This window comes from Prunus avium, chromosome 1 (assembly GCF_965620075.1).
Source record: "Prunus avium chromosome 1, drPruAviu1.hap1.1, whole genome shotgun sequence".
In the NCBI taxonomy this organism is placed as follows: domain Eukaryota; kingdom Viridiplantae; phylum Streptophyta; class Magnoliopsida; order Rosales; family Rosaceae; genus Prunus; species Prunus avium.
The window spans coordinates 13,435,571-13,462,691 of record NC_142284.1 but is presented as its reverse complement, the minus strand read 5'-3'; the positions used below and the strand labels follow the sequence as shown (position 1 = coordinate 13,462,691).

Below are 27,121 nucleotides of genomic sequence, written 5' to 3'. Positions count from 1 at the left end.
TCCCGAAATGTGAATTTCATAGAGAATGATTTTCCTAGCATTGGTGATGCCCAAAAGAATCTTGACCTCCATGAGTTGGAAGGAAGTGAAGATATTTCACAATCTTTAAGCGAGGATGGGGAATTGACTCCTAATCCAGTAATCGCTAAAGAAAGTGACAATGATCTGCAACCTAGTGGGAGTATACCAAAGGATGGTACACCGCTAGAAACTCAAGATTTAATGGTGCGCAAGAGCAAACGAGGAAATATTCCCCGTCGATTTTTTGAAATTGAAGGGGAAACTTTCTTGTGTACTCCAATAGATGAAGAAGAGCCTGCTTCTTATAAGGAAGCGCTATCATCTTTAGCTAGTAAAGAGTGGATGACTGCTATGCAAGATGAGATAAGCTCAATGGACAAAAACAAGGTCTGGGAGTTAGTTGACCTTCCGCCTGGGCGCAAGACCGTTGGAAACAAATGGGTCTTGAAAATCAAACGCAAAGCGGACGGTTCAATTGACAAGTACAAGGCACGTCTTGTGGCGAAAGGCTATACTCAAAGAGAGGGTATAGACTATGATGATACTTTCTCCCCTGTGGTGAGATTTGCATCTATTCGCCTAATCCTCGCTATTGTCGCACAAAAGGATTTGAACCTTTTTCAAATGGATGTTAAGACTGCATTTCTCAATGGAGATCTAGACGAAGAGATCTATATGGATCAACCAATGGGTTTTGAGGTCAAAGGACAAGAGCGCAAAGTTTGCCGTCTCAAACGTTCTATTTATGGCCTCAAACAAGCGTCTAGACAGTGGAACATTAGATTTCATACCTCAATCATCTCCTTTGGTTTTGAGATGGTTGAAGAAGACCACTGTGTGTATCTAAAACGATCCAAGGAAAATGTTCAGATTCTTTCATTGTATGTTGATGACATTCTCATAGCAGGAAATGACATGGATTCCATTGTCGCCACTAAAAAGTGGTTGTCCGCAAAGTTTGAAATGAAGGACATGGGTGAAGCAAATTATGTGCTAGGAGTGAAAATCATAAGAGACCGTTCAAAAGGACTTCTTGGTTTGTCTCAAGAGACTTACATTAAGAAGATACTTGAACGTTTTCGTATGCATCACTCCAAACCCATAGACACACCAATGGAAAAAGGATGTGTCCTAACCCTTGACCAATGTCCTAAAAATGATGAGGAAAGAAACCAAATGACCAAAGTTCCTTATGCATCTGCGATAGGAAGTCTAATGTACGCTATGTTGTGTACACGGCCAGACATCTGTCATGCAGTTGGTATGGTGAGCCGTTATCAAAGTAATCCTGGACCTGCTCATTGGAAAGCAGTAAAGAGAATTTTTCGATATCTGCAAGGCACCGCTAATCTTGTCTTATGCTACCATGGTGGCGATTTGAGACTTAGAGGTTACAGCGATGCAGATTGGGCCAATGACAGAGATGAACGCAAATCCACCTCTGGTTATGCTTTTATACTTGGAGGTGGAGCTATCTCTTGGTGTAGCAAGAAACAGTCTTGCATAGCCCTATCCACAATGGAGTCGGAATATGTTGCTTGCTCAGCAGCAGTTCAGGAAGCTGTTTGGTTAAGAAGATTCTTGCAACGACTAAACTATACAGCCAAAACCTGTGAGGCAGTACTTGTTTACTCAGATAGTACATCTGCTTTGGCATATGTAAAGGATCCGAAATACCATGGAAATCCAAACACATAGATGTCAGATATCACTATATCAGACAGAGGGTAGCACAAGGAGAGGTTATATTAAAGCATATCTCAAGTGGCAATATGGTTGCTGATCCTCTCACTAAACCCATTGCTAGAGATGTGTTCCTTTCTCATATTAGGAGTATGGGACTACGAAGGTTTTAGTATACCTATTTTGTAATTGACTTTATTATTAATGCAATGTTAATCGTTTTTTCCATGGTACTTGTTCTAGAATGATTGATATGGTTTTTGCACAAAGATTTGTCACCAGGCTTGAGTCAGCCCACTCACATGGGAGATTCACCTTGGCGCTGAGATAGCGAGCAAGATGAGACATTTGTGTTATGTTCTAAGAAGCTTAGACAACATATTATGACATATATGTATATCTGCGCCCAAGTAGGCAGCAAGATAAAACACTTCTCTAAATGTCGCCTTAGTTGGAGCTAAGATGAGACCTTGAAAAAGGAAAGAGGTCGATCATAGAAAATTGCCATAAAATCTATGAAGCCTGTATTGAGCCGAATGTGAGATTCCAGACAGGCACCGAGAGGGTGACTGAGACTAGAACTCAAGTTAGACATTTGTGTAATGTCTAGACTAAGATTCGTATGACGTATGTCCAATTCTTGGACAAGTGACATGCTCATTTTATGAGAATACGTCATAGCATACATTTTATACTGTATGTGCTAGATGCGATCGACAGTGGGAGCGATGAATGAATCCCTGTTTCATCACTATGTGAGCCACTTGGATCATTAATTAAGATCCTAAAAATGTACCCTTAGTTGACTTTAGCCTATGTCATGAAGAGGATGCTTGATGTTGCTACTTTAGCTTGTTTCCCTAGGATCAATTATAAGGTCTCAAGGGGCATGTCTAAGAAAGCAGTTAAGTCTAGTTGGATTGATATTAGCGCTTAAGGAAGACTGTTCGACAATACACCATGTTTTTGTGACTCATAGCTGGCCAGCGTCTATGTCATATTTGTTGATGACATGTCATGAGTACAATACATATTTGGGGTGAAGCACTGCTTTTATGAGGGGTTAAGAGTGCTGATACCGGTGTAGTCTGAATAAGTCTGGGGTATGTACGAGATGATTTCAAATGATGCACTTTTATTAGTTTGGTGATGACTTAATAAAATGTGCTCTTGTAGCTGTACGTTTTTTCTCGCAAGGTCGCACGACCCATTTCCTGTATGAGAAGAAGAGTGTATACAAGAGGTTTAAGATGATTATGAGGTTATCACACCCTATGTGGGTGAGTGGGAGATGTAATAAAACAAGTTATCACACCCTATGTGGGTGAGTGGGAGATGTAATAAAACAAGTTATCACACCCTATGTGGGTGAGTGGGAGATGTAATAAAACAATGATTATGCACTAATCCTTGTTTTATGGCACTACACAAATTAAGGCACTTAGCCTTGTTTTATGGCACTACACTAATCCTTGTTTTAAGGCACTAAACCTTGTTTTAAGGCACTACCAACTTAAGCACTAGTGTATGTTTTATGCTCTCTTGAGATGAGCTAAGACAACTCCTATAAATAGATGGAGTGTGTGCAAGTGAAGAGATGATGAGAAGCATTAGTGCATACTCTCTAAGTTGGTGTGTGTGAGACAAGAAGTGTGAGTGCATATCAAAGAGTTGTAGTGAGTTTTACACCCACAAAGAGAGAAACCTCATATCTCCCTAAACACTCTCCTTTAGGCAATTCACCAAGAGCCTTGGTCTTGGGTACGTGGAATCAATGGAGTAACTTTCATAGCCAATCCAACGACCTTGGAGACGAGGAACGTGTAGAATCTTGTTGGCGTGTTCGTGACGTGGAAGCATCTCGGCGGGCTAGTAATTGCAAGCGGTTTTTCACTTGGAATCTTCCGCAAGGTATGCAGTACCTTATTCCGAATATATATTAACGATTATTAACAGCAACGAACAGCGGAGAAAAGACCAAAGGGTAAGAAATCCAAGTAGAGGTTTATTTATTTATTTTTGGGTCGAAAATATCGAAGTAAAATCCAACGTGGCAAGATGAAATCATGACGTGTGAGATTTTTATTGTGTCTAATTAAAATGTTTGTAGCCAAATCAATTAATAACGTGAATATTTAATTTATTTTTCTTAACAATGTTAGACTTTCGGACTTAACAAGAGCTAAAGTGAAAAATGTGACTTGGATTGTTTCTACGTAGACAGAGTCACAGAGGAGGATGAAGAAAGATGGGTTATTGGGGGAGTTAGCCATGGACTGTTGAACGAATGGGTTTAAAAGAGTTGGAATTAAGTCCAGTCTCTTTTGTGGAGGAGCCGTTGTACATAGGAACTCACTGCCAGGACATGCTTTGGTTTAACAGAAGAACTCGGCGATTGTTTTGCTAGGTACTATAAAGACAAAATTAAAGACAAAATTATGTATAAAAAAACTCAATCATGACTTGCAGACAAAGGGACTTATTATATCCAGGAGCATATACTTCACAGGAAGATAGTACGTACTAGTAATACATAGTAATACATAGGGCTTCTTTCATATTCCTATTGGGGTGCCTCATGGCTAACGCAAGGTAAACAACAGTAAACTCTCCAAAGAAAATTCAGTCCGGAACGCCTAATCAGAAGAATAAAATCCATAATCATGTGCGGAAATCGGGCCTTCCTCATAGAAATCATCATCATACTCGCTAGAGCCCTTGCAGCTGAAATTAGTAATATGAGAAGCAAGCTTTAAAATTTCCCCATCATCCTCACTAAAACCAATACAATCACTGACATCCAGAACCTGAAGCTCCGTGCAACCTTGCAGTAACTTCATAAGAGCATCCCGATGAATATGTGCATCCCTCAAGATCAAATGCTTAATCTTAGGCAGGAAGTTGACAATTGCATTAGCCTCATCATTAACAATATCAGCATTAGACACACGTAAGCCCCAAAAGTCTTTGCAGTGAATGCTGATCTGTGAGAGGATTTTTACCAAATCATAGCTACTTCCCAACGTCAACCACTCCAAACGTTTCCACTTACCAATCAGCTCTGTTATTACACCTGATTCGTCATCAACTAATTCGCCAGGCAATTCAACATCCTTGAGGTCACCACACCTGCAAAAACAAACATTTTACGATGACCCAATTATATGCGGGGGGAGCAAATTAGAACCCAATACAACATTCAAAAAGAAAATTAACATAAATGCTGAAATACTGGAGGAGAAACTTACACATCTGAAACATATTTCAAGTCTGTTTTTGAAGCATATGGAGGTAGCCTGAGAACAGTAGCATGTCCTTTGCTACGATTGATGACGAACTTAATAAACGCAGTGGTCGAGAAATGACTCTCATCAATTTGATATTGGTGGACAAATCTTTGTAGCAAGGGGTCATCAACCCAATTTTCAGCTTTAAAATCATAGTCCAATAACAAATAGCTAGTTTTAATGTCTGGAAACAAGAGACGTTCCCAGCATGAAGGATTGAGGCTTGCTCTGTACCACGACTTGCATACGAAAGGCACATCCAAAAGCAGTGACTCCATACCAACTCTTCCCAAAATATTCGCCATACAGTCTATGTTTAAGTCTTCCCATCTTCTTTCATCCATCTGAAAGAAATGAAATTAAAATTTAATAAAGCTATAGATGCAAAGACCAAACCACTGCTAATCTGCTTTAAATAAAAAAAAAAAATTAAATAGAAAATGAGAAAAGAAAATGACCTTAAATCAAAGAGTTTCTGTTGAGATATATATATATATATACATGCAATGCAAATGGAGTGTAAATAGAACTCCCAGATTATAAGAGGCAATAAGCACAGCCATGCTCGCCTCTTTATATAACTTTTTCAAATGCAGAGTGATATGAACTTTTTCTTAATGAGAGAGAGCTAGACCCAAAAGTGTACTATATAGACTAGACTGATGTGGCATGTTGCCTATTAAATTACCCCTTGCGAAAAAATTGCTCACTCCAATGGACTAGGCAATGCAATATTATATTACTGGGAGAGTTTTGAACTGCCAAATACTTGTCCAAATCTGCTTTGAGATGGTATGAGAAGGTTGTGGCAAAACATTGTTCCCCCTTCTATTAGCAGAAAGAATTACATGATAGCCAGACTTCACACTATAGTTTCCATCAGAACTCCATGGCCAAACCCAACGGTCCAACTCAGTGGTGGCCCCAACAGGAATAGATTGTATGCATCTGATAGTGTCCCGATCTAAATAGTCTCTCAGCATATCAAGCCTCCAGGAATGAGTGACAGGGTCCACAGAATGGAGGTAGCCTGTCCTCTGCTACGGTGGACTACAAACTTTATAAATTGAGTCTCAGAGAAGCAATTATGATCAATTTGATATTCACGTTCAAATCTGTGCATCAAGGTTACAAGCTCAGTTGTTCTGACAACCACAAATTCAATTTCATTGTCAGAACAGAACTCCAAAATCCCTGATTTCCAAGGTCAATCTTAGTCTCGACATCAGGGAAAATGAGGCGTTTCCAACATGCAGAGTCGAGGCTTGCTCTGTACCAAGACTTACACACGAAAGGGACACTCAACAGCAATGCCGTCATACCAACTCTCCCAGACACATTTGCCAAACAGTCCACGTTCAGGTCTTCCCTGTTGACTATTGTCTCAAAAGCAAAGTTGCTTTCGGCCAAAAGTAGAATATATTATTTGACATTGGCAGACAAAGTGGAATGGGAAGCTGCATGTGGGAGACAAAAGGCTAGCATTTATTGCTAACTTTTGACTTGATGGGAGGCCTTTGGCCGTTGGCTTCTTTGAGAAGCCACTTCCTTTGGCTTTAAAAGGAGAAGCAGCAGCAGCCCAGAGCATGAGAGACAGAAGTTTGCAGAGAGAAAATTGAGAGAGGAAAAATAAGAGTTGGGCAGCAAAACAAATTGTTGCTGTCGTTGGTTATTTTTCCCTTTCTCTAAATTGTACTCAATTTGTATTCTCTTTATATTCTTGAGTGTGTGAGCTTGGGTATATTTGGGGCTTGGGTTTCTGAGTGTTAAACACTATTGTATTCTCTCATTGATTATAGTGGAATACTCCGTCGTCTCCAAACTGGATGTAGGCATTGCCGAACCAGTATAAATCTTGGTGTTAGTGTTGGTGTTGTTTTGTGTTCATTATTTTTTATCTCCTGCTAGTTGTGTTTATTTTCACTCGCACTTGGTTGATGCTTCCGCACAACAAGTGGTATCAGAGCTCCAGTTTCGACTGGGGAAATTGGCGTGCTACAGTACTATGAACAGTACCAGTTCTATAGTACCGTGAATAGTAGCTGCGCCACAGTGCCGTGAATAGTGATTGCTACAGTAGCTGTGAATAGTGCCGAGTGGATTTGATGGCTGGAGATAAAGACGAATCTGGGAAGGAGAAGGAGTCGGCATCGTCTTCGTCGGCACCTACATCCAATAGACATCCGATCGCTACTACAAGGTTAGAGGTTGATAAATTCAATGGCTCTAATAGTTTTGGTATGTGGCAATGTGAAGTTATGGATGTGTTGTATCAACAAGAGTTGGATATGGTTCTGGAGGATAAACCAGAAGATATTGATAACAAGCAGTGGATGCGAATTAATCTTCATGCTTGTGCCACTATTCGATCGTTCCTTGATAAGGAGTTGAAATACCCATATATGAAGGAAACTTCTGCTAAGGAGTTTTGGACGAAATTGGAGGAGAAGTATATGACCAAGAGTGCAGAAAATCGGCTCTTCTTGAAGAAGCGACTCTTCCGATTTCAATATCGTTCAGGTATTTCTATGCACGAACACCTCAATGATTATAATAAAATACTTGCTGATTTAGCAAACCTTGATGTGAAAATTCCTGACGAGGATAAGGCACTATGTTTGTTAAATTCATTGCCTGATGATTATGATCATTTGACAACTACTTTGTTGTATGGAAAATCCAAGGTGAAACTTGAGGAGGTGTCTGCGGCATTGGTGAATCATGAGTGTCGTAAAAGGGATCAGAAGACTCACAATTCACAAACCGAGGCACTTGTTGCAAGGGGTCGAACAGAGGAAAGAAAATCTGGGAAGCGGGGAAAATCTCGTTCAAAGTCCCGAGGGAAGTTTCCTGCTAAAGATGAATGTGCCTTTTGTCGCCAAAAGGGCCATTGGAAGAAAGACTGCCCCAAATTGAAGAACAAAGAGAAGGAGAAAGCGAGTTCTGAAGCAAATGTTGCAAAATCTGGAGATGATGATTTCGAGTTTGCTTTGGCTAGTTCATCTGCTGATGGTCACTCCGATGAGTGGATTTTGGATTCAGGTTGCACTTATCATATGTGTCCCATTCTGGAATGGTTTTCTAGCTTCAAGGAGCTGGATGGTGGAGTTGTTTTGATGGGCAATAATAATGCCTGCAAAACACAAGGGATAGGCAAAATCTGTTTGAAGATGCATGATGGAACAGTCAGAGAATTGAGTGATGTTCGGTATGTACCGAATATGAAGAAGAATCTCATCTCATTGGGCGCTTTGGAATCCAAGGGTCTCAAGATCACCATGGAGGGTGGAGTTCTTAAAGCTGTGCACGGGGCACTGGTGGTGATGAAAGGTACAAGACGAAATAACTTGTATTTCTTGCAGGGGAGTACAGTTATTGGTGGAGCAGCTGTCACCGAAGCTGCTGACGCAGATAGCACAGACACTACGAGGTTATGGCATATGCGTCTTGGGCATGCTGGTGAAAAAGCGTTGCAAGGATTGGTGAAGCAAGGCTTATTGAAAGGTGCAAAGGCATGCAAATTGGAATTCTGTGAGCATTGTGTGTTGGGTAAGCAAACTAGAGTAAAATTTGGCACTGCTATTCACAACACTAAAGGCATTCTTGATTATGTTCACACTGATGTTTGGGGACCTTCCAAGAATGCATCTTGGGGAGGTAGCCATTATTTTGTCTCCTTTGTTGATGACTTCTCTAGAAGAATATGGGTGTACACCATGAAGCGTAAAGATGAAGTCTTGAAGATATTCCTGAAGTGGAAAAAGATGATTGAAACGCAAAGCGGTCGAAAGATCAAGACTCTCAGATCAGACAATGGAGGTGAATATAAGTCTGATCCTTTCTTGAAAGTTTGTCAAGATGAGGGTATTGTGAGGCACTTCACGGTTAGGGAGACACCGCAACAGAATGGGGTGGCAGAGCGCATGAACCGTACTTTGCTTGAGAAAGTCCGGTGTATGTTGTCTAATGCTGGTTTAGGCAAGGCGTTTTGGGCTGAGGCGATTGCTTATGCAGGCCACCTTATTAATCGGTTGCCGGCTGCTGCGAACGAGGGCAAAACGCCCATGGAGGTATGGTCTGGTAAACCTTGTACTGATTACAAGCATTTACACATATTTGGTTGTCCTGCTTATACTATCATGTCAGGGAAAGCAAGTTGGATCCGAGAGCAAAGAAAGCTCTATTTATGGGCTTTAGCACTGGCGTGAAGGGATACCGACTCTGGTGTCCAGATGAGAAGAAATTTGTTGTAAGCAGAGATGTGACCTTTGATGAGGCTGCTATGGTTAATCAGAACAAGCATGAAGGTGAAATTGAAGCGACCAAGACTATGAGTAGTTCAAAGCAGCTGGAGTTACTGAAGACTCCAGTTGTTCCAGTAAGGTCTGATGTTACAGACACTAGTCCTACAATTGATTCTGATAATGAGGACGATGAAGAGGAGGCATCTACCCAAGAGCCTCCACAGCAACAGGATTTTATTGCAATCAGAAGACAGAGAAGGGAAATTCGGAAGCCTGCTCGGTTTACTGATATTGTGGCATATGCACTTCCCGTTATTGAAGATGATATTCCATCCGCCTTCAAAGAAGCTGTCAGAAGTTCAGAGAGCGTGGAGTGGAAGAAATCTATGGATGAGGAGATGAAATCTCTTCATAAAAATGAGACTTGGAAGCTGGTTCAGTTACCAAACGGGAAGAAAGCAATTGGTTGCAAATGGGTTTATGCCAAGAAGATGGAATCTTTGGGAAAAGACAATGTAAGATTCAAAGCCAGATTGGTAGCTAAAGGCTACGCTCAGAAGGAAGGCATTGACTACAACGAGGTATTTTCTCCTGTAGTAAAACATTCTTCTATTCGTATTTTGTTGGCTTTGGTTGTGCAGTTTGACCTCGAGTTAGCTCAACTTGATGTCAAGACGGCGTTCTTACACGGTGATTTGGAGGAAGAAATTTATATGTCTCAGCCGGAAGGTTTTAAGGTTGCTGGCAAGGAAAATTGGGTTTGCAAATTGCAGAAATCATTGTATGGCTTGAAGCAGTCTCCAAGACAATGGTACAAGCGATTTGATAGGTTTATGATCGGGTATAAGTACACAAGAAGTCATTATGACCATTGTGTATACTTTCGCAAGCTACAAGATGGAACCTTCATTTATCTGCTTTTATATGTTGATGATATGCTGATAGCATGTAAAAGCAAAGTGGAGATTGAAAGGTTGAAGACTCAATTGAGTAATGAATTTGAGATGAAGGACTTGGGAGAAGCTCGGAAGATACTGGGTATGGAAATTGAAAGAGATAGAGCGAAGGGCAAGATTAGTCTGTGTCAAAAGCAGTATTTGAAGAAGGTACTACAACGTTTCGGGATGAATGAAAATTCAAAACCGGTTAGTACGCCTCTTGCCCCTCATTTCAAACTTAGTGCTTCTATGTCTCCTAATACTGATGAGGAGAGTCATTACATGGCTCAAATTCCATATGCAAGTGCTGTTGGTAGTTTGATGTATGCTATGGTGTGTACTAGGCCTGATATTTCACAAGCTGTTAGTATTGTCAGTAGATATATGCATAATCCAGGAAAAGGACATTGGCAGGCTGTGAAATGGATTCTACGGTATATTCTGGGTACTGTGGATGTTGGTTTATTGTTTCAGCAGGATAAAGTTAATGGTCAATGTGTTGTTGGATATGTAGATTCTGATTACGCAGGTGATTTGGACAAGCGTAGGTCCACTACAGGTTTTGTATTCACTATCGCTGGAGGCCCAGTGAGTTGGAGGTCGATTCTGCAATCTACAGTTGCCTTGTCGACTACTGAAGCAGAATACATGGCGGTAACAGAAGCTATAAAGGAAGCCATCTGGCTTCAAGGGTTGCTTGATGACTTGGGGGTTCAACAGGACCATGTGGATGTTTATTGCGACAGTCAGAGTGCTATTTATTTAGCAAAGAATCAAGTTCATCATGCACGTACGAAACACATTGACGTGAGGTTCCATTTTGTTCGTGAGATTATTGAAGAGGGAGATATTCTTCTTGAGAAGATTGGAACCACCAACAATCCTGCAGATATGTTGACAAAGCTAGTTTCGTTGCTCAAGTTTAAGCACTGCTTAGACTTGATTGGCATTTGTAAATTTTGTTGATTGCCCCATGGGGGATTGGGAGACGACTATTGGGAGTTCTACTTTGATAGTTTGAGCCAAGGTGGAGATTGTTGACTATTGTCTCAAAAGCAAAGTTGCTTTCGGCCAAAAGTAGAATATATTATTTGGCATTGGCAGACAAAGTGGAATGGGAAGCTGCATGTGGGAGACAAAAGGCTAGCATTTATTGCTAACTTTTGACTTGATGGGAGGCCTTTGGCCGTTGGCTTCTTTGAGAAGCCACTTCCTTTGGCTTTAAAAGGAGAAGCAGCAGCAGCCCAGAGCATGAGAGACAGAAGTTTGCAGAGAGAAAATTGAGAGAGGAAAAATAAGAGTTGGGCAGCAAAACAAATTGTTGCTGTCGTTGGTTATTTTTCCCTTTCTCTAAATTGTACTCAATTTGTATTCTCTTTATATTCTTGAGTGTGTGAGCTTGGGTATATTTGGGGCTTGGGTTTCTGAGTGTTAAACACTATTGTATTCTCTCATTGATTATAGTGGAATACTCCGTCGTCTCCAAACTGGATGTAGGCATTGCCGAACCAGTATAAATCTTGGTGTTCTTGTTGGTGTTGTTTTGTGTTCATTATTTTTATAGATATTTATAAAAATGCCCAATCCTAGACATGTATTTATAAAAATACCCAAGCACTATTTAAACATAGAAACATACCCAAAATGGGTTTTGGGTATGTGTGTAATGATGGGTTTTGGGTATGTTTATAAATGGGTTTTGAGTGTGTGTAATGATGAGTTTTGGGTATGTTTATAAAGTGTTTTGGGTGTTGGGTATTTTTATAATTTCAGCCCCCATTTTGGGTATTTTAGTGAAACTCCCTTATTTTTATCTCCTGCTAGTTGTGTTTATTTTCACTCGCACTTGGTTGACGCTTCCGCACAACATTCCCATCTTCGTTGAAATTGATCCGTCTACAAGAAATGTAAATTCAGATATATAGTTTGAGATATACTAAAATATAACACATAACAAAATGAATACCAAAGACATACAACGAAATTCAACAAATGCAATCAAATCCCAAACTCTAATTTAGATTCAAAGTAATCATTCTTTTCATTCTTTTCATTCTCAGATATGTAGTGTGATTGATACCCCGTTGCACACAAGTGTTTTTCCACTCCAAAAACAGCGGTGGGTTATAATTTCTGGTGAGTTTCTCTTCTTCCTCGTTTCCCGCTGGTTCTTACTCAGGGAAGTTGCTAACCTCCCCGTTTTGAACCAAGATGGAGGAATAAAACCCTCTTTGTTTGAATTGGGGATTCTTGTGCTTAGTCAATTGCAGCATTATACAATAGTACAATACAACCAAAAAGTTCTGTTATACTTCCTGATGTTGCTCCTACATCAAATGCCCTTTCATATCTTGATATCAGCTCACCGGTCCCTCTGTTGAGCGTAAATCTTGACATGGAGCTGTATTCACTCATTGTTTCGATATAGAAATTGCACTGGCAGACCTGACATGCTTTATTGAGTTCAAAGAAACTTGGAGAAATTCCAATTTGACTTCTAAACAAGCTTTTCTCTTGTATCTTTACATGTATGAGTGGAAGCCTAAATTGTTGACAACACTTGCTTGATGACCATAATTTTTGTTTAAAAAAAATACATTTGGGATTGGATGGATGATGGAAGTTATGATTTGATGATGCAGAGTGATTGTGTATAGGATTTGGAAAATTTATGACACATTTATTATTTTCGAAAAATAGAAACAGCTACAGTATAAATGGACTGCACTAGTATTCTGAAGGTTCTTCTACTTTGCATTTCAGGGGTGTTTACAGAAGTTATTCCGCAGATGCAAGTAAAAGGCGTGCAGGTAAGCCTTCTTTGTTTCCTTTTGTATTTTATTTTTATGCTTACCCTGCACTGATCTTAGTTTATGGGTTGATTTCTACTGTTACTGCTTGAGCTTAGGCTGCAAGTGCTTCTTGGAAATGTCTTCGCTCCTTTTGTTGTGGTATTGATTATATCCAACACTTCATCCTTTATCTTTAACTAAAAAATGTAAACTATATCCAATACTTAACCCCTTTTTCTTCACTAAGCTATGTTGAAGTTTTACTTTTCAAAGAAATTGTTTACTTAATTTTCATGGTAGTCAGAGTCCAAGTGTTATGTTGTGACTTGGATTATAGTTCACTTCTTTCACGTACGCCATGATGCCCTTGGTGTGGCCTTGCAGGTTGAGGAGTTGTATTCATTGGACCTTGATTCTCTGAACAATCTGAGGTACATAAGGGCCGTTTAAGCTTTCATCTCCCGGGGAGATATCCTCATTTCCATTATAGCAACTTACAGGCCGGTGTACGGTTTGATTTTCCTATTCAAATGACAACAGCTCCAATTGTTTACACTTTCCAATCAGCTCTAGGATAATGCAAAATTAAAACATCAGTAAACAGCGGTGCCAAGACAAACCCTTCAGTCCAGGACACCTGCAAACAAAAGTTACAATGACTCATTTTTGGGGTGAGTACAAACTGTTGCTTTTACATAGTAAAAATTGATGTAGCAACAGTACAGAGAACATATAAATCTAGAGAGATTTAGAGAAGAAGGTGATGACACAGAAGAATAAGAGGGCAGACTTGTATCGAAGAGGTTAAAACACAGCTGAAACTCACTCAGACATAAACACCATTAAAACCTAAATACAATACTTAAAAACTAGAAACCCTGGATAAGAACAACAATAATAAATAGTTTAAAGAAAAGGTCGAACTACAAGTTTAATGCACAGAACTCATAACAAATTAACTTTTGTACTTTTAGATGTTAAAACAACATAAAATAAAGCTTAACCAAGGAGTCTAGTTCTCTCCATCTATAGATATAGGACCATATTGATTTTTTTTTTATTGAGAAAACTTACACACCTGCAACAATTTTTATTTTTTTTCCCGGACGAAATGCATCTTCATTCAAGAACAGGGGAAAAACACCTTGGGCAAACAACAGACAAGAACAAAGCCAAGAAAGATACCACCTAACCACAAGCCAACTAGGTGGAGAATTTATCTAAACTTGACAGCATAACAAAGAAACTCAAAAACCTGGGGTCGAAATAATCGAATTAAAATCCAACGTGACAAGATGAAATCATGACGCGTGAGATTTTTATTGTGTCTAATTAAAATGTTTGTAGTCAAATCAATTAATAACGTGAATATTTAATTTATTTTTCTTAACAATGTTGAGACTTTCGGACTTAACAAGAACTAAAGTGAAAAATGAGTCGAACTACGCAAACAAAAAATGTGACTTGGACGTGATATAACTTCGTTTCTACGTATGGGCATTTCTGGTAGACAGAGGAGGATGAAGAAAGATGGGTCATTGGAGGAGTTAGTCATGGAGTGTTGAATGAATGTGTTTAAAAGAGTTGGAATTAAGTCCAGTCTCTTTTGTGGAGGAGTCATTGTACATAGGAACTCACTATCAGGACATGCTTTGGTTTAACAGAAGAACTCGGCGATTGTTTTGCTAGGTATTACAAAGACAAAATTAAAGACAAAATTATATAAAAAAATTCAATCATGACTTGCAGACAAAGGGACTTATTATACTTCACAGGAAGATAATATGTACTAGTAATGCATAGGGCTTCTTTCATATTCCTATTGGGGTGCCTCATGGCTAACACAAGGTAAACAACAGTAAACTCTCCAAAGAAAATTCAGTCCCGAACGCCTAATCAGAATAATAAAATCCATAATCATGTGCGAAAATCGGGCCTTCCTCATAGAAATCATCATCATACTCGCTAGAGCCCTTGCAGCTGAAATTAGTAATATGAGAAGCAAGCTTTAAAATTTCCCCATCATCCTCACTAAAACCAATACAATTACTGACATCCAGAACCTGAAGCTCCGTGCAACCTTGCAGTAACTTCATAAGAGCATCCCGATGAATATGTGCATCCCTCAAGATCAAATGCTTAATCTTAGGCAGGAAGTTGACAATTGCAATAGCCTTATCTTTAACAATATCAGCATTAGACACACGTAAGCCCCAAAAGTCTTTGCAGTGAATGCTAATCTGTGAGAGGATTTTCACCAAAGCATAGCTGCTTCCCAACGTCAACCACTCCAAACGTTTCCACTTACCAATCAGCTCTGTTATTACACCTGATTTGTCGCAAACGAAATGCTCAGGCAATCCAACATCCTTGAGGTCACCACACCTGCAAAAACAAACATTTTACGATGACCCAATTATATGTGGGGGGAGCAAATTAAAACCCAATACAACATTCAAAAAGAAAATTAACATAAATGCTGAAATACTGCAGGAGAAACTTACACATCTGAAACATATTTCAAGTCTGTTTCTGAAGCATATGGAGGTAGCCTGAGAGCAGTAGCATGTCCTTTGCTACGATTGATGACGAACTTAATAAACGCAGTGGTCGAGAAATGACTCTCATCAATTTGATATTGGTGGACAAATCTTTGTAGCAAGGGGTAATCAACCCAATTTTCAGCTATAAAATAAGAGTGCTGCTAAACGAACCCTAAAATTAACTGAGTACACCCTATGATCTAAGTACACCCTAATATTTAAATCAAAATGTAAAATTAACTAAGTACACCCTATTTAATTACCAAAAATACCCCAGATACACCCTAATCCACTCTATCACACAGAAGCAAACCCATTTGAATCTGGTAACAGCATTCATCAAGGTCAAGTGGCATACTAAATTATTCGGATTTCATGGTTGAGAAGCTTTGATTCAAAGGCAGCAGAAAGCCCCTTGTTTTCTCTTTGATTTATTATTCGCCAAAACCAATACAACCACATCGAGAATACATATCGATCAACGAGTTACTTATCCTAATATTGTCTCTAAAATCTTGCTTCATAATAAACCGATTTATCCACAAGCCTAATCCAAAGCGTTCCCAAATCCGCACAAGCAGCAATTACAACAATTAAGGTTACATAGTCTGGTTCCACACCCGAGAGCTGCATCTCTCGAAACCACTCCAATGCTTGCTCGAACTGACCTTTCTTGACAAACCCACCAATCAAAACAATCCAAGAAACCGCATCTCTCTGTGGCATTTGTTCAAACAGCTTGACCGCATCGTCAACCTTGCCATTTTTCATATACCCATCAATCATCGTATTCCAAGACATTGAATTCTTCACATACATTTATTTCATAATTCAAAATATCCTTTTTGGTAATTTTATATTAAGATAAATTAGTAATTCAATAAATAGTTTGATAGTAGGGTGTACTCAGTTAATTTTAGGGTTCATTTAGCACCTACTCCAATTCCAAATAGCTACTTTTAATGTCTGAAAAAATGAGACGTTCCCAGCATGAAGGATTGAGGCTTGCTCTGTACCACGACTTGCATACGAAATGTGTTGTAAAATTGGCTCACATTTAGTATGCATGCGAAGGAGTGAGCGACCGGTCGCAAGGTTTGGGCGACCGGTCGTTTAGAAGCAGAGTCGAAGTCTGAAAAATTCGCAGGAAGCGACCGGTCGCAAGGTATCAGCGACCGGTCGCTATGTATCCAAATGGTCTTAGCGACCGGTCGCAAGGTATCAGCGACCGGTCGCCCCTGTGCTGTGCTGATGTTTTCCTTACGTGTTTTCAACTACTTTTTCGGTGGCTATCGCTTTCCACAAGATTGCAGGTGTTTAATGGGTCACTTCTGAGGTAAAAGAAGGTGGACTACCTGCTGTATAGTTGGGAGAGCACTCATTGCCAATTGGTTGTCTTGGTTTGGAGAATCCATTCTCCATTTTCTGGTTTTGTGGAAGGTGGCTGAAGTGGGATTTGTTTACTTGCATGATCTGATCTTTAGTCTAAGTGGGAGACTAAAGGAAGGAACGTGGAAGACAAGATGGTGCCTTATCTTGTGTCCATTGGTTTGTGTAGGTAATGGAGATAAAGCAAGACATTATAAGATGAGAAAGCAAGTTGAAGTTAGGTGTGGTTAATCTCAAGGTGGTCAAGTAGTTGGGTGCTATTGTGTTCAAAGGAGGTTAACTTACCAAGGGAGAACGTGAGGGAGAGCAATCAGTTCAAGTTAGGAGCTGAGTTGGGGTCTTGAGAGTCTAGACACCAAGGAGGGAAACACCAAGGGTTGTGAGAGTTTTCACAAGTGCATCAAAGTGTTGAGCAAGGGGTGTGAGAGAAAAGAGAGCTTGGGGAGAGAATAGAGTTCTAAGGGGGTTTTTCTGTGTAAAACCAAAGTTGTAACTTATTCTTTCATGAAGTGAATTTCTCAAGGGGATCACCAAGAGGATGTAGGCAATTGCTGAACCTCTATAAATTCTTGTGTCACTTTGTGCTTGGTTGTTGTCTCAAGCGTGTGTGTGTGATTCATCCATCATTGTGTGTGTCACAAAGTCCATCAACAACAAGATCATTAGGGGAGTGAGTGAAAGTGTTTGTCCATTTTTCACAACAAAATGCACATCCAAAAGCAGTGACTCCATACCAACTCTTCCCAAAATATTCACCATACAGTCTATGTTTAAGTCTTCCCATCTTCTTTCATCCATCTGAAAGAAATGAAATTAAAATTTAATAAAGCTATAGATGCAAAGACCAAACCACTGCTAATCTGCTTTAAATAAATAAAAAAATTAAAGAGAATGGGAAAAGAAAATGACCTTAAATCAAAGAGTTTCTGTTGAGATATATATACATGCAATGCAAATGGAGTGTAAATAGAACTCCCAGATTATAAGAGGCAATAAAGCACAGACATGCTCGCCTCTTTATATAACTTTTTCAAAAGCAGAGTGATATGAACTTTTTCTTAATGAGAGAGAGCTAAACCCAATCTTTTTTCTCCTTTTTCTTTGCCCTTTTCTTTTTGCAATGTCTGGAAAAAAAAGGAGAGGTTGCTTTGCCCCTAAGCAATTAGAGGATCCCCAGGGGTATAAGCAAACGAAGTAGGCAAAAGTGTACTATATAGACTGATGTGGTATGTTGCCTATTCAATTGCCTCTTGGAAAAAAATTGCTCACTCCAATGAACCGGGCAATGCAATATTATATTATTTATTTTCATCTTTTACATTTACCTCATTTCACTTATCACCAAAAAAAAATGTATTTTATAATAATAAAAATATATGGGGTCCAGTATACCTATTCATACCCTGCAATTGTGTTAATTTCTGTGACATAGTATTAACAGTGTACTTCTATGACATAGTATTAACAGATTTTCAATAACAAAACATGCTCTATATTTTGCTCATATAGCTGTGCTCTTGAAGTTTATGATATGCATAATATGATTGTCACTAGAAAGATAGTTCTATGATATAGTATTAACAGTGTACTTTTTTTTCTTCTTGTGGAGGGTCTTTGCGATTGCTTCTTGTGAAACTATGGATAATTGGAGGTGGTTTTTGCAAAGGATATCAGATGTCTTGCTGTGATTTTTTGGGTTTTTTGTATGAAATGGTATTAACAATGTTTTTCTATGAAATGATATTAACATTGTATTTCTAGGACATGATATTTACAATGTATTTCTATGACATGGTATTAACAATACAATTCTATGACATGGTATTAACAATGTACTTCGGGCTTGCTGGGCTTATTTTGGGTTTTTTTTGAGTTTTTTATATTGGGCTTGTTTTAAGTTAATCAATGGTAAAGATGTAATTTATAGGAACTTCAACACTCATTTTTTAGATAATAAATGGTTTTTGGGTATGTTTCTAAAGTCTATTCCATATAGGTTTTTTTTTATAATTTCAGGTCCTATTTTGGGTATATTACTAAAGCTCCCTAAAAATAGCAAATTAGTTAAAATATGTTGGGCCCCTATTCACTTTGAAGTAAGCAATGTATATTTTGCCTACCTATTATTGCCTCTTCTCTTGGAGCATGAAAATACTGATGTGGCAAGGCAAATGAGATTTGCCTACTCTTTTGCCTCTTCCCTTAGAGAAATCTAAAGTTGTCACTTTCTAATGTTGTTTTTATCACTAAATACTAATAGTAATAATAATAATAAAATAATCACTTGCTAAAGGGAAAATTTGAGTTTTATGGAGTGCCAATATCAACTCCAAGAAGGTCTTTCAAATTTCAGTATTTTATAAGAATCCCCATTTTTAGCATTAATATTATAAAGAAACCCTACGATAGTAATTGGAGAAAGAAACCCATTATACACTAGCTGGCATTCCCTTGGAGAGAATATTATCAATAATTATCCACTTAGATTGAAGTTCCCCATCACCCTTTTTAGTCTATGTTCTCAATCAAATCCTACTTCCAAAACTCGCTCCCTAACGCCACTTATGTTCTCTAAATTTGATTCTACATTGTCTTTGATTGAGGTTGCTATAAATCACCCAATTGTTCTTTGGCAAAGTTGTTGTTTTCGTTTATTTGTTCGCTCTTATGCGCATGTAGATTGCTGAAAAGCATATTTTACCCAGATCTGTTACGGATACAGTGGTGGGTATGGTCACGACGATGTTTCTTCAAATGGTGGTAGGATTCGTTTAGGCTCATGGGTTATTTTATGGTTGGTTATGTTGGGTTTGTGAGCTTTATTTGGGCTTATGGCTAATTGTGGTGATGTGTGCTAGAGTTTTAGTGCGGGTTTTGTCCGATTTAATTTTGCTTTTAGCATGTTAGTTTGTTGCCCTATTGGGATTCGTATTTTAGATGTCTTGTTGATTTCTTCGATTGTACCGTTGAAGTTTATCTAACGAAGTTTCTATTTGATTTTTTTTTTATATTTAAAAAAAAATGTACAAAATGAACCACTTGACCGTACTGAAGTAGTATTCTATAATGGTATATATATATATATATAGTCAGTCTCCATCATTTGAGGGATCTCTTAAATAATTTTATTTTAGGACACCATTTAGGATACCCTACAAATTTTTTTTTTCCAACAATCGAAACCATATATTTTTTAAGTCTTCATTCATAGATCTTCCTTGCAAAAAAAAAAAAAAAAAAAAAAGACAAATCGGAAACCATTTATACATCTAATGGTGTCCTACAAAATCAATTAACATGGTGCTTCAAGAAAGTACTAAAATTTCAATAATTTAATTAAGTGGTCAAATGATATTAGATTCAAGTGATTTTTTGTAGAGATGATCTTCGAATGAATATCTACAAAATAGATAGTTTGGATTAATGAAATACAATGTATGGTGGACCCTATAAGGGTGTCCCTCACATAAACTTATTTGAGGGATCCCTAAATCGAAGCTCATTTTAAATGGACAATGCTTCTCTCCTTGCTCATAAGGAGGAAGTACTTATTGCCTTATTATGGCTCAAGCCTCAACTATAAAGTGACATGTGTCATTTTTTTTAAAAAAATTGTCAAAAGTGCATTTTTCCTTCAACTGACAAAAAGATATGCTTGGTAGGGAGTTTACGGTCTCCACAACTCAAAATTTACTTGATCCTATATCGCTTTTCCAAAAAAAAAAAAAAAAAAAAAAAAACCTCCATATCAATGTTGTCTCTGACAACTTTGTTTTTAGGGGGATTATTTAGATTAAAGTTGGAAAGGGTCACAAAGACTCAAAATTTTGACTGAGGAAAGAAATTTAAAAAAGAAGAAAAGAAAAAGAAAAGTGAGTTGAGGCAAATAAAAGTGAAAGCTATAGAGATGTGAGTTTCGTAAGAGATGAAAGCTATGGGTTTTTTGCTTTTTGATAAAAAGCAATGGGTTCAATTAACAATAATAAAGGTTGAGTGGTAATGCTCGCAAATCCATAGCTGCACCAATTAATTTTTTTCCCCAACATAACTACACCAAATTGATGATAGGCCTTTTGTTATAACTCATGCCAGATTGATTAGCAATTTTATGCCAACTTTTATTTTATTTATTTTTATCATTCTTGTTGAAACCCTTAACAATAATAAAAGTGAAGGGAAAATCTACCTTTGACAGTCGAAAAAACAGATGTGGTTGAACCATAATAGAAAGCATTGAGGAATTTCTCCTAATGGGTAATGAGGGAAGTAAGTATCGTATCACAAATAATTTATGAGACTAATGCTGATTGCAAAACACACCTCAAGATTGTCTCCTACGTGAATCAAACTGGGTACAAAACACACCTCAAAATTAACAAAAAATTAGGATGATAATAAACAACGGAACCAGGTTGACAATTGCCAATGCCTTCTCTTTATTAATGCAATACAAGCACTGAACACGTGTAAACCACAAAAAATCTTGCAGTGGACGTTAAACACGTGTGACTTATGTTCTGTAGTAATATGTCATCAGTGAAAATTTGGACATGGCATGGAAAGTTCAGTAGTTCAATCTCAGTTTTGAAACTGCAGTTAATTAAACACTCATCAAGACTTACCAATACCAAAAATAACTTCACCCGGTGACCATGATAGTTACTCTCAAACATTGATGCTTCTTCTGGGCATACTCCGGGTAGCCTGAGAAAGTGGCATGTCCTCTGATACGATTGACTACAAACTTTATACATCGAGTGCCAGAAAAACAACTATCATGGATTCGATATTCACATACAAATCTATTCATAAAGGTTTCAAAACAGCAACGATCAGTTCCCCTGTCAATCTAAGCTTTAGATTCATCGTCAGAACCCCAGCCTGAGTGTCAATGTCAATCTCAATATCAACCTCAGGGAAAACGAGACGTTGCCAGCATGCAGAGTTTAGGCTTGCTCTGTACTGTACCAAGACTTGCACACGAAAGGAACATTCAACGGCAATGACGTCATACCAACTCTTCCAAACACATTTCCAAGAAAGAGCATCATGAATTCCAGTCACCATTTCTAGAACCCTCACAGCTGAACTTATCAATTTGAGAAGCAAGCGCTAATATTTCAACATCACCGCCATCAAAACCAGAGCAATCCCTAGCATCCAAAAGCACAAGTTCTTTGCAGCCCCGGAATAATGTGATAAGATTATCCCGATGTATGTATGACTTCCTCAAGCTCAAGTACTTAATATTAGGAACCAAGTTAACAATTGCCAATGCATCTTCTCTACCAATTACAGTATTCAACACAAGTAAACGACAAAATTTTTTACAGTGAATGCTGATCTGTAAAAGGAGTTCCTCCAAATTATTACTGCCCCCCCTCAATGACAACAGCTCCAAATGTTTACACTTTCCAATCAGCTCTAGGATAATGCTTGATGAATAGATCAGTGAACAGCGGTGCAAAGACAAACCCTTCAGTCCATGACACCTGCAAACAAAAGTTACCATGACTCGTCTTTGGGGTGAGTACAAACTTGATGTAGCACAGTTCAGAGAACTTAGAAATCTAAAGAGATTTAGAGAAGAAGGTGATGAGACAGAAGAACAAGAGAGCAGACATGGATCCAAAAGGTTAAAACAGAAAGCTGAAAATGACTCAGGCATAAACAACGTTAAAACATAAATACAATACTTATAAGCTAGGAACCCTGGAGAAGAAGAAGAAAAAAAGAATAAATAGTTTAAAGAGAAAGTTGAACCACAAATTTAATGCACATAACTCACAACAAATTAACTTTTGTACTTTTAGATGTTAGAACACATATCACAGAAAATAAAGCTTAACCAAAGAGTCTACTTCTCTCAATCTATAGAGATAGGACCACATTGATAGTTTTGATTGAGGAAACTTACACATCTGCAACACGATTCAATAATGTGATTTGACAGAGTGGAGGTAGCCTGAGGAAAATAGCCTGTCCTCTGCTACGTTTGACTACAAACGTTATGAATTGAGTATCAGAAAGGCATTTATGACCAGTTTGATATTCCTGTTCAAATCTGGACATCAAGGTATCGAAACGGAAAAGCTCTGGTCTTCTGTCAATCACAGCTTCAATTTCATTGTCAGAATTCCAAAATCCTTCATTTCCAAGGTCAATCTCAGTATCAACATCAGGCAAAATGAGACGTTGCCAACATGCAGAGTCGAGGCTTGCTCTGTACCAAGACTTACACACGAAAGGGACACTCAAGAGCAATGCCGTGATACCAACTCTTCCGAACACATTTGCCAAACAGTCTACGTTTAGGTCTTCCCATCTTGGTTGAAATTGACCCGTCTACAAGAATCGAAAATCCATAGTAGTAGTTGTAGATATGCTAAAATATAACACATAAACAAAATGCATACCAAAGACCTACAACGAAATTCAACAAATCCAATCAAATCCCAAAATCTAATTATATTCAAAGTAATTATTATTTTCATTATATTCATTTTCATTCTTGAAATCTCAAACCCACCACGAACTGAAACCAATAATTTCAGCAATTCAGGAACTTTAATCATTAAACAATGATTAAACCTTGAATATTTTAATATAGGCACGGCTGATTACTACTAGAGTAGAGTGTTAAAAGAAATATATAATTCATACCTGACGAAGCTTCTTGGGTTGGGGCAGGTCGGGATTCGCCATTGGAGTGGTTTGGGGACACAGAACGAAAATCTTCCTCTTATAGTCCTAGCAGAAGAAAAAAGAAATCACAAAATCAAGAAGAAATGAAGCGATTGAAATTGAAATGGGTTTTTAGGTGGAAATCAAAAGACCCAGAACCAGACCTAGAGCGAGACAAGTAGAATCATCAATTAAGAAAATTCTTTCCAAGAAAGAGTAAGCAAACCTTTTGATTGAGTTGAGTGCTTGAGTTTCATCTGCAACGAACAGCAGAGAAGGACCCAAGGGGGACTGAACTCGACACCTGAATGCGTACGACTTCAAGTATATGACTCCTTATCAAACTTTCCGGGAATGCCAGGTCAGGAAACCCCTGTCCAGTTATACTCCAATAAGGTTGTGCCACCTGTCAAATCGTAAAAGAGTAAGAATTTCCACTTGGATTTTATATTGATAAACTATTCCGTCCTCCGACATACAATTCAATTATGGAGAGTTTACACAGATATTCATTTTTGATGAACTTGAGATAAACTTTCCGTTTTCACCCATGTCATTTTAATTTGTGTAAGTTCATTTTAATTTCTGTCAAATTAATAAAAAAATTTGACGTGGCAATATGCAACTACGACACATGAGCATTCCGTTTATTTTTCTTCACAATGTTAGATTATCGGACTTAATTACCAAAACTAGATAATTGTCAAAATTGAAATAACAAGAAGTAAAGAGAAGTTGACGACGTGATATAACTTTGTTTCAAGTGTTTGCATTTCTTGTAGACCGATGATGAGGATGAACAAAGATGGGTCACTGGAGGAGTTAGACATGGACTGTTTGATAAACGCGCTTAAAAGAGTTGGAATTAAGTCCAATCCCTTTTGTGGGGAAGTCATTGTACACAAGAACTCTCAATTTTAAAAGAGTTGGAATTATATCCAAAATCATATACTTTTAATACAATTTGAGCTGCACTATTCAAACTAAGATAAAAGAAGAGACCATCAGACAATAAGATCTACTATATTAGACAATTCCACAAACCAAAGGTCAAGTCTGGATCCTATTACATAAACCCTCCAAACATACCTGAATGTAATCTCACCAGATTTAGAATTCTCAACTGTCACTTTCTGATGGAAACAATTCTCAACCGTTAATCACTTCGTTGGTCACGGAACGGGGGTTTGAAATATCAAACTCCATTAACAGAGAACTGGACAAGAAACACCTAAGCTAAGACTATGCTTTGCTTTGCTTGAAAAGCAAACACTCACATTAATGTCTAAATACTTATGTGAGTACGCAACCACAAAAGAGGGTCATCAACACACTTAGAACCCTCACAGCTGAACTTACCAATATGAGAAGCAAGCACTGATATTTCAACATCACCTTCGTCAAAACCAGAGCAATCCCTTGCATCCAAAAGCACAAGTTCTGTGCAGCCTCGCAGTAATGTGAGAAGATCATCCCGATCAATGTATGCCTTCCTCAGGATTAGGTACTTAACATGAGGAAGCAAGTTGACAATTGCCATCACATCTTCTCTTTTGATTAAAGCACCCGACATATTTAAACGACAAAAGTTCTTGCAGTGAATGCGGATCTGTGCAAGGATTTCCTCCAAATTATAGCTGCCTAGGACGCTAATATTAGGGATCAAATAGGGAATCTTCATTGCCCCTTGTCTATTCATTAAAACAGCTGGCACATTTATGTTTAGAAAATTCCTGCCACACCCCATGCTGAACTGTAAAAGAATCTCCTCCAAATTATGGCTACCCCCCAGTGACAACAACTCCAAATGTTTGCACTTTCCAATAAGTTCTTTTACGATGCTTGATGAACAAAGCAGTAAACGTCTGGGCAAAGACAAACCCTTAAGTTCATGACATCTGCAAATAAAAGTTTACCAAGACTCATTTTTCAGGTGACAATACAAAGGTTTTAATATCAAAGTGCATGTCATAGAAAATACAGCTTAACCAAAGAGTCTTTTCTCTCCACCTATGAGTTTGAGAAAACTTACAAATCCCCAACATATTTCAATGCTGCTTCAGGACAGAATCCAGGTAGCCTCAGGAAAGTTGCATGTCCTCTGCTGCGATTGACTATAGACGTTATAAATGCAGTATCAGAGAAACAACTATCATCAATTTTATATTGAGATACAAATCGACTCATCAAGGATTCGAAACAGCGACGATCAGATTGAATGTCAATCTCAGCTTCAATTTCACTGTGATAACGCCAAAGTCGATGAGTTTCAAGGTCCATCTTAGTTTCAGTGTCAATAAAAATGAGACGTTGCCAGCATAAAGGGTGGAGGCTCGCCCTGTACCATGACTTGCACACAAAAGGGGCATCCAAGAGCAAGGACCTCATACCAACTTTTTCCAACACATTCACCAAACAGTCCATAGGTAAGTCATCCCATCTAGGCTGATCAGTCTACAAGAAATGAAATCCAGAAATAAGGCTTATAAATATATACTTAATAATACAGAACCAAAATGCATACCAAAGACAGCACAAGGAAATTCAATACAGCCAATCCAGTCTCAACTCCCAACCTCTAATTAAAATTTTCTTTAAAGATTCTTTTCCTTTTTCGGTTCATTAAATTCATTTTCATCCTTGCAATCTAAAACCCACAATGCTGTAATCAATGCAAACTTTTAAGAACAGTGTGAAATGAGAAATCCAACAAATTTAATCATATAAAATCATACCTGGCCAAGCCTAGGGCACCGAGAATAGAGAGAAGACAAAAACGGTGAAATTAATGCTCTTGCTCTTGCGCAAAGTAGACAAAGCTTCTTTGCACAAAAACCTAACACATACTCGATAATCATTCCCTCAGCCTCAGAAAAATTCAAAGAAAGAGAAAACGAACTTCGATTGAAATGCGAGTGAGTTTGATCTGCAACCAAGCATCCAGGTAAAGGCAATCAATTAGGTTAGGAGAAGATTTTTAACTTGAAATCACGCAAAGGACTGATGGAAGAGAAAGGGCAAAGAATTGCAAACGAAAACTGACGAGCAATTTGTTAAAGAAACTACCTGAGAGAAGAAGAATGGTCGCCGAATTTTTTATTCTTGAACGAGAGTTGAAGTGTGAGAGCGAGAGAGAGCGAGAGAGCGCGAGCGAGCTTACCTCCTATTTACTGAGTAGTGGGCTACGCACATGACTTGGACCAATTTGAGTATTGGGCTGGACAATATTAGTGCTACTGTATTATTTCTTTGGGTCTTGAAGTAAATTTTTTGTTTACCAAAAAAGAAATCTTGAATTAAAATTTTGGATTTAAAAGTGTATAAACTCACAATAGGTGGCATTAATTATGGATGCATACTCTGTTATAATTTCCGTCAATGTGCTGACGTCAGTTTCGCTAATGTGGGTGTCACATTAAAATAAAAAAATCCTTTAATAGATATTCTAAAAATTGTCTTTTAAAATAAAAAATAAATGAAAACCAAAAAATTATTCCTCCTACCCCACCAAAAAAAAATCATACCTGGCCAAAAATATAA

At 38.2% G+C, this 27,121-nt stretch overlaps 4 protein-coding genes across 5 annotated transcripts; all 4 read right to left on the bottom strand.

Annotated features, from left to right (window-relative positions):
• Window positions 1-4,149: 4,149 nt before the first annotated feature.
• LOC110764506 (F-box/LRR-repeat protein At3g48880-like) lies at window positions 4,150-6,318 on the bottom strand. 2 transcript variants are annotated; one of them, XM_021967493.2, is made up of 3 exons: window positions 5,680-6,318; window positions 4,953-5,335; window positions 4,150-4,833 (listed from the first exon to the last, which is right to left on the bottom strand). In XM_021967493.2, exons 2-3 carry the CDS (start codon window positions 5,333-5,335, stop codon window positions 4,341-4,343), a joined length of 876 nt encoding a protein of 291 aa, XP_021823185.1. In that variant the 5' UTR covers window positions 5,680-6,318; the 3' UTR covers window positions 4,150-4,340. The 2 variants fall into 2 exon arrangements, with proteins under 2 accessions (XP_021823185.1, XP_021823184.1); XM_021967492.2 differs by lacking the exon at window positions 5,680-6,318 and adding an exon at window positions 5,450-5,598.
• An 8,379-nt stretch (window positions 6,319-14,697) lies between these two features.
• On the bottom strand, window positions 14,698-16,294 carry LOC110764491 (F-box/LRR-repeat protein At3g48880-like). Its single transcript, XM_021967479.2, has 3 exons — window positions 16,040-16,294; window positions 15,470-15,666; window positions 14,698-15,350 (listed from the first exon to the last, which is right to left on the bottom strand). Exons 1-3 carry the CDS (start codon window positions 16,292-16,294, stop codon window positions 14,858-14,860), a joined length of 945 nt encoding a protein of 314 aa, XP_021823171.2. The 3' UTR covers window positions 14,698-14,857.
• A 4,986-nt stretch (window positions 16,295-21,280) lies between these two features.
• On the bottom strand, window positions 21,281-23,978 carry LOC110764505 (F-box protein FBW2-like). Its single transcript, XM_021967491.2, has 4 exons — window positions 23,808-23,978; window positions 23,561-23,647; window positions 22,815-23,242; window positions 21,281-22,389 (listed from the first exon to the last, which is right to left on the bottom strand). Exons 2-4 carry the CDS (start codon window positions 23,600-23,602, stop codon window positions 21,945-21,947), a joined length of 915 nt encoding a protein of 304 aa, XP_021823183.2. The 5' UTR covers window positions 23,603-23,647; window positions 23,808-23,978; the 3' UTR covers window positions 21,281-21,944.
• A 514-nt stretch (window positions 23,979-24,492) lies between these two features.
• Window positions 24,493-26,787, bottom strand: LOC110764484 (uncharacterized). Its single transcript, XM_021967473.2, has 4 exons — window positions 26,648-26,787; window positions 26,317-26,507; window positions 25,614-26,035; window positions 24,493-25,479 (listed from the first exon to the last, which is right to left on the bottom strand). The coding sequence occupies exons 2-4, from the start codon at window positions 26,437-26,439 to the stop codon at window positions 24,867-24,869; spliced, it is 1,158 nt and encodes a 385-aa protein (XP_021823165.2). The 5' UTR covers window positions 26,440-26,507; window positions 26,648-26,787; the 3' UTR covers window positions 24,493-24,866.
• Window positions 26,788-27,121: the final 334 nt, after the last annotated feature.

Bases quoted from the DNA above. Each gene is read 5' to 3' on its own strand.
- LOC110764484 (XM_021967473.2), bottom strand. From the start codon at position 26,439: ATGATTATCGAGTATGTGTTAGGTTTTTGTGCAAAGAAGCTTTGTCTA. The intron at 26,036-26,316 runs GTATGATTTTAT...CATTTCTTGTAG, and splicing joins GGTGCCCTAGGCTTGGCCAG to ACTGATCAGCCTAGATGGGA. The intron at 25,480-25,613 runs GTAAGTTTTCTC...TTTTATTTGCAG, and splicing joins TTGAAATATGTTGGGGATTT to ATGTCATGAACTTAAGGGTT.
- LOC110764506 (XM_021967493.2), bottom strand. From the start codon at position 5,335: ATGGATGAAAGAAGATGGGAAGACTTAAACATAGACTGTATGGCGAAT. The intron at 4,834-4,952 runs GTAAGTTTCTCC...TTGTTTTTGCAG, and splicing joins TTGAAATATGTTTCAGATGT to GTGTGGTGACCTCAAGGATG.
- LOC110764505 (XM_021967491.2), bottom strand. From the start codon at position 23,602: ATGGCGAATCCCGACCTGCCCCAACCCAAGAAGCTTCGTCAG. The intron at 23,243-23,560 runs GTATGAATTATA...CGATTCTTGTAG, and splicing joins AACCCAAGAAGCTTCGTCAG to ACGGGTCAATTTCAACCAAG. The intron at 22,390-22,814 runs GTAAGTTTCCTC...TTTTGTTTGCAG, and splicing joins TTGAATCGTGTTGCAGATGT to GTGTCATGGACTGAAGGGTT.
- LOC110764491 (XM_021967479.2), bottom strand. From the start codon at position 16,294: ATGATTGATGGGTATATGAAAAATGGCAAGGTTGACGATGCGGTCAAG. The intron at 15,667-16,039 runs GTTTATTATGAA...TTCGTTTAGCAG, and splicing joins TTAGGCTTGTGGATAAATCG to CACTCTTATTTTATAGCTGA. The intron at 15,351-15,469 runs GTAAGTTTCTCC...TTGTTTTTGCAG, and splicing joins TTGAAATATGTTTCAGATGT to GTGTGGTGACCTCAAGGATG.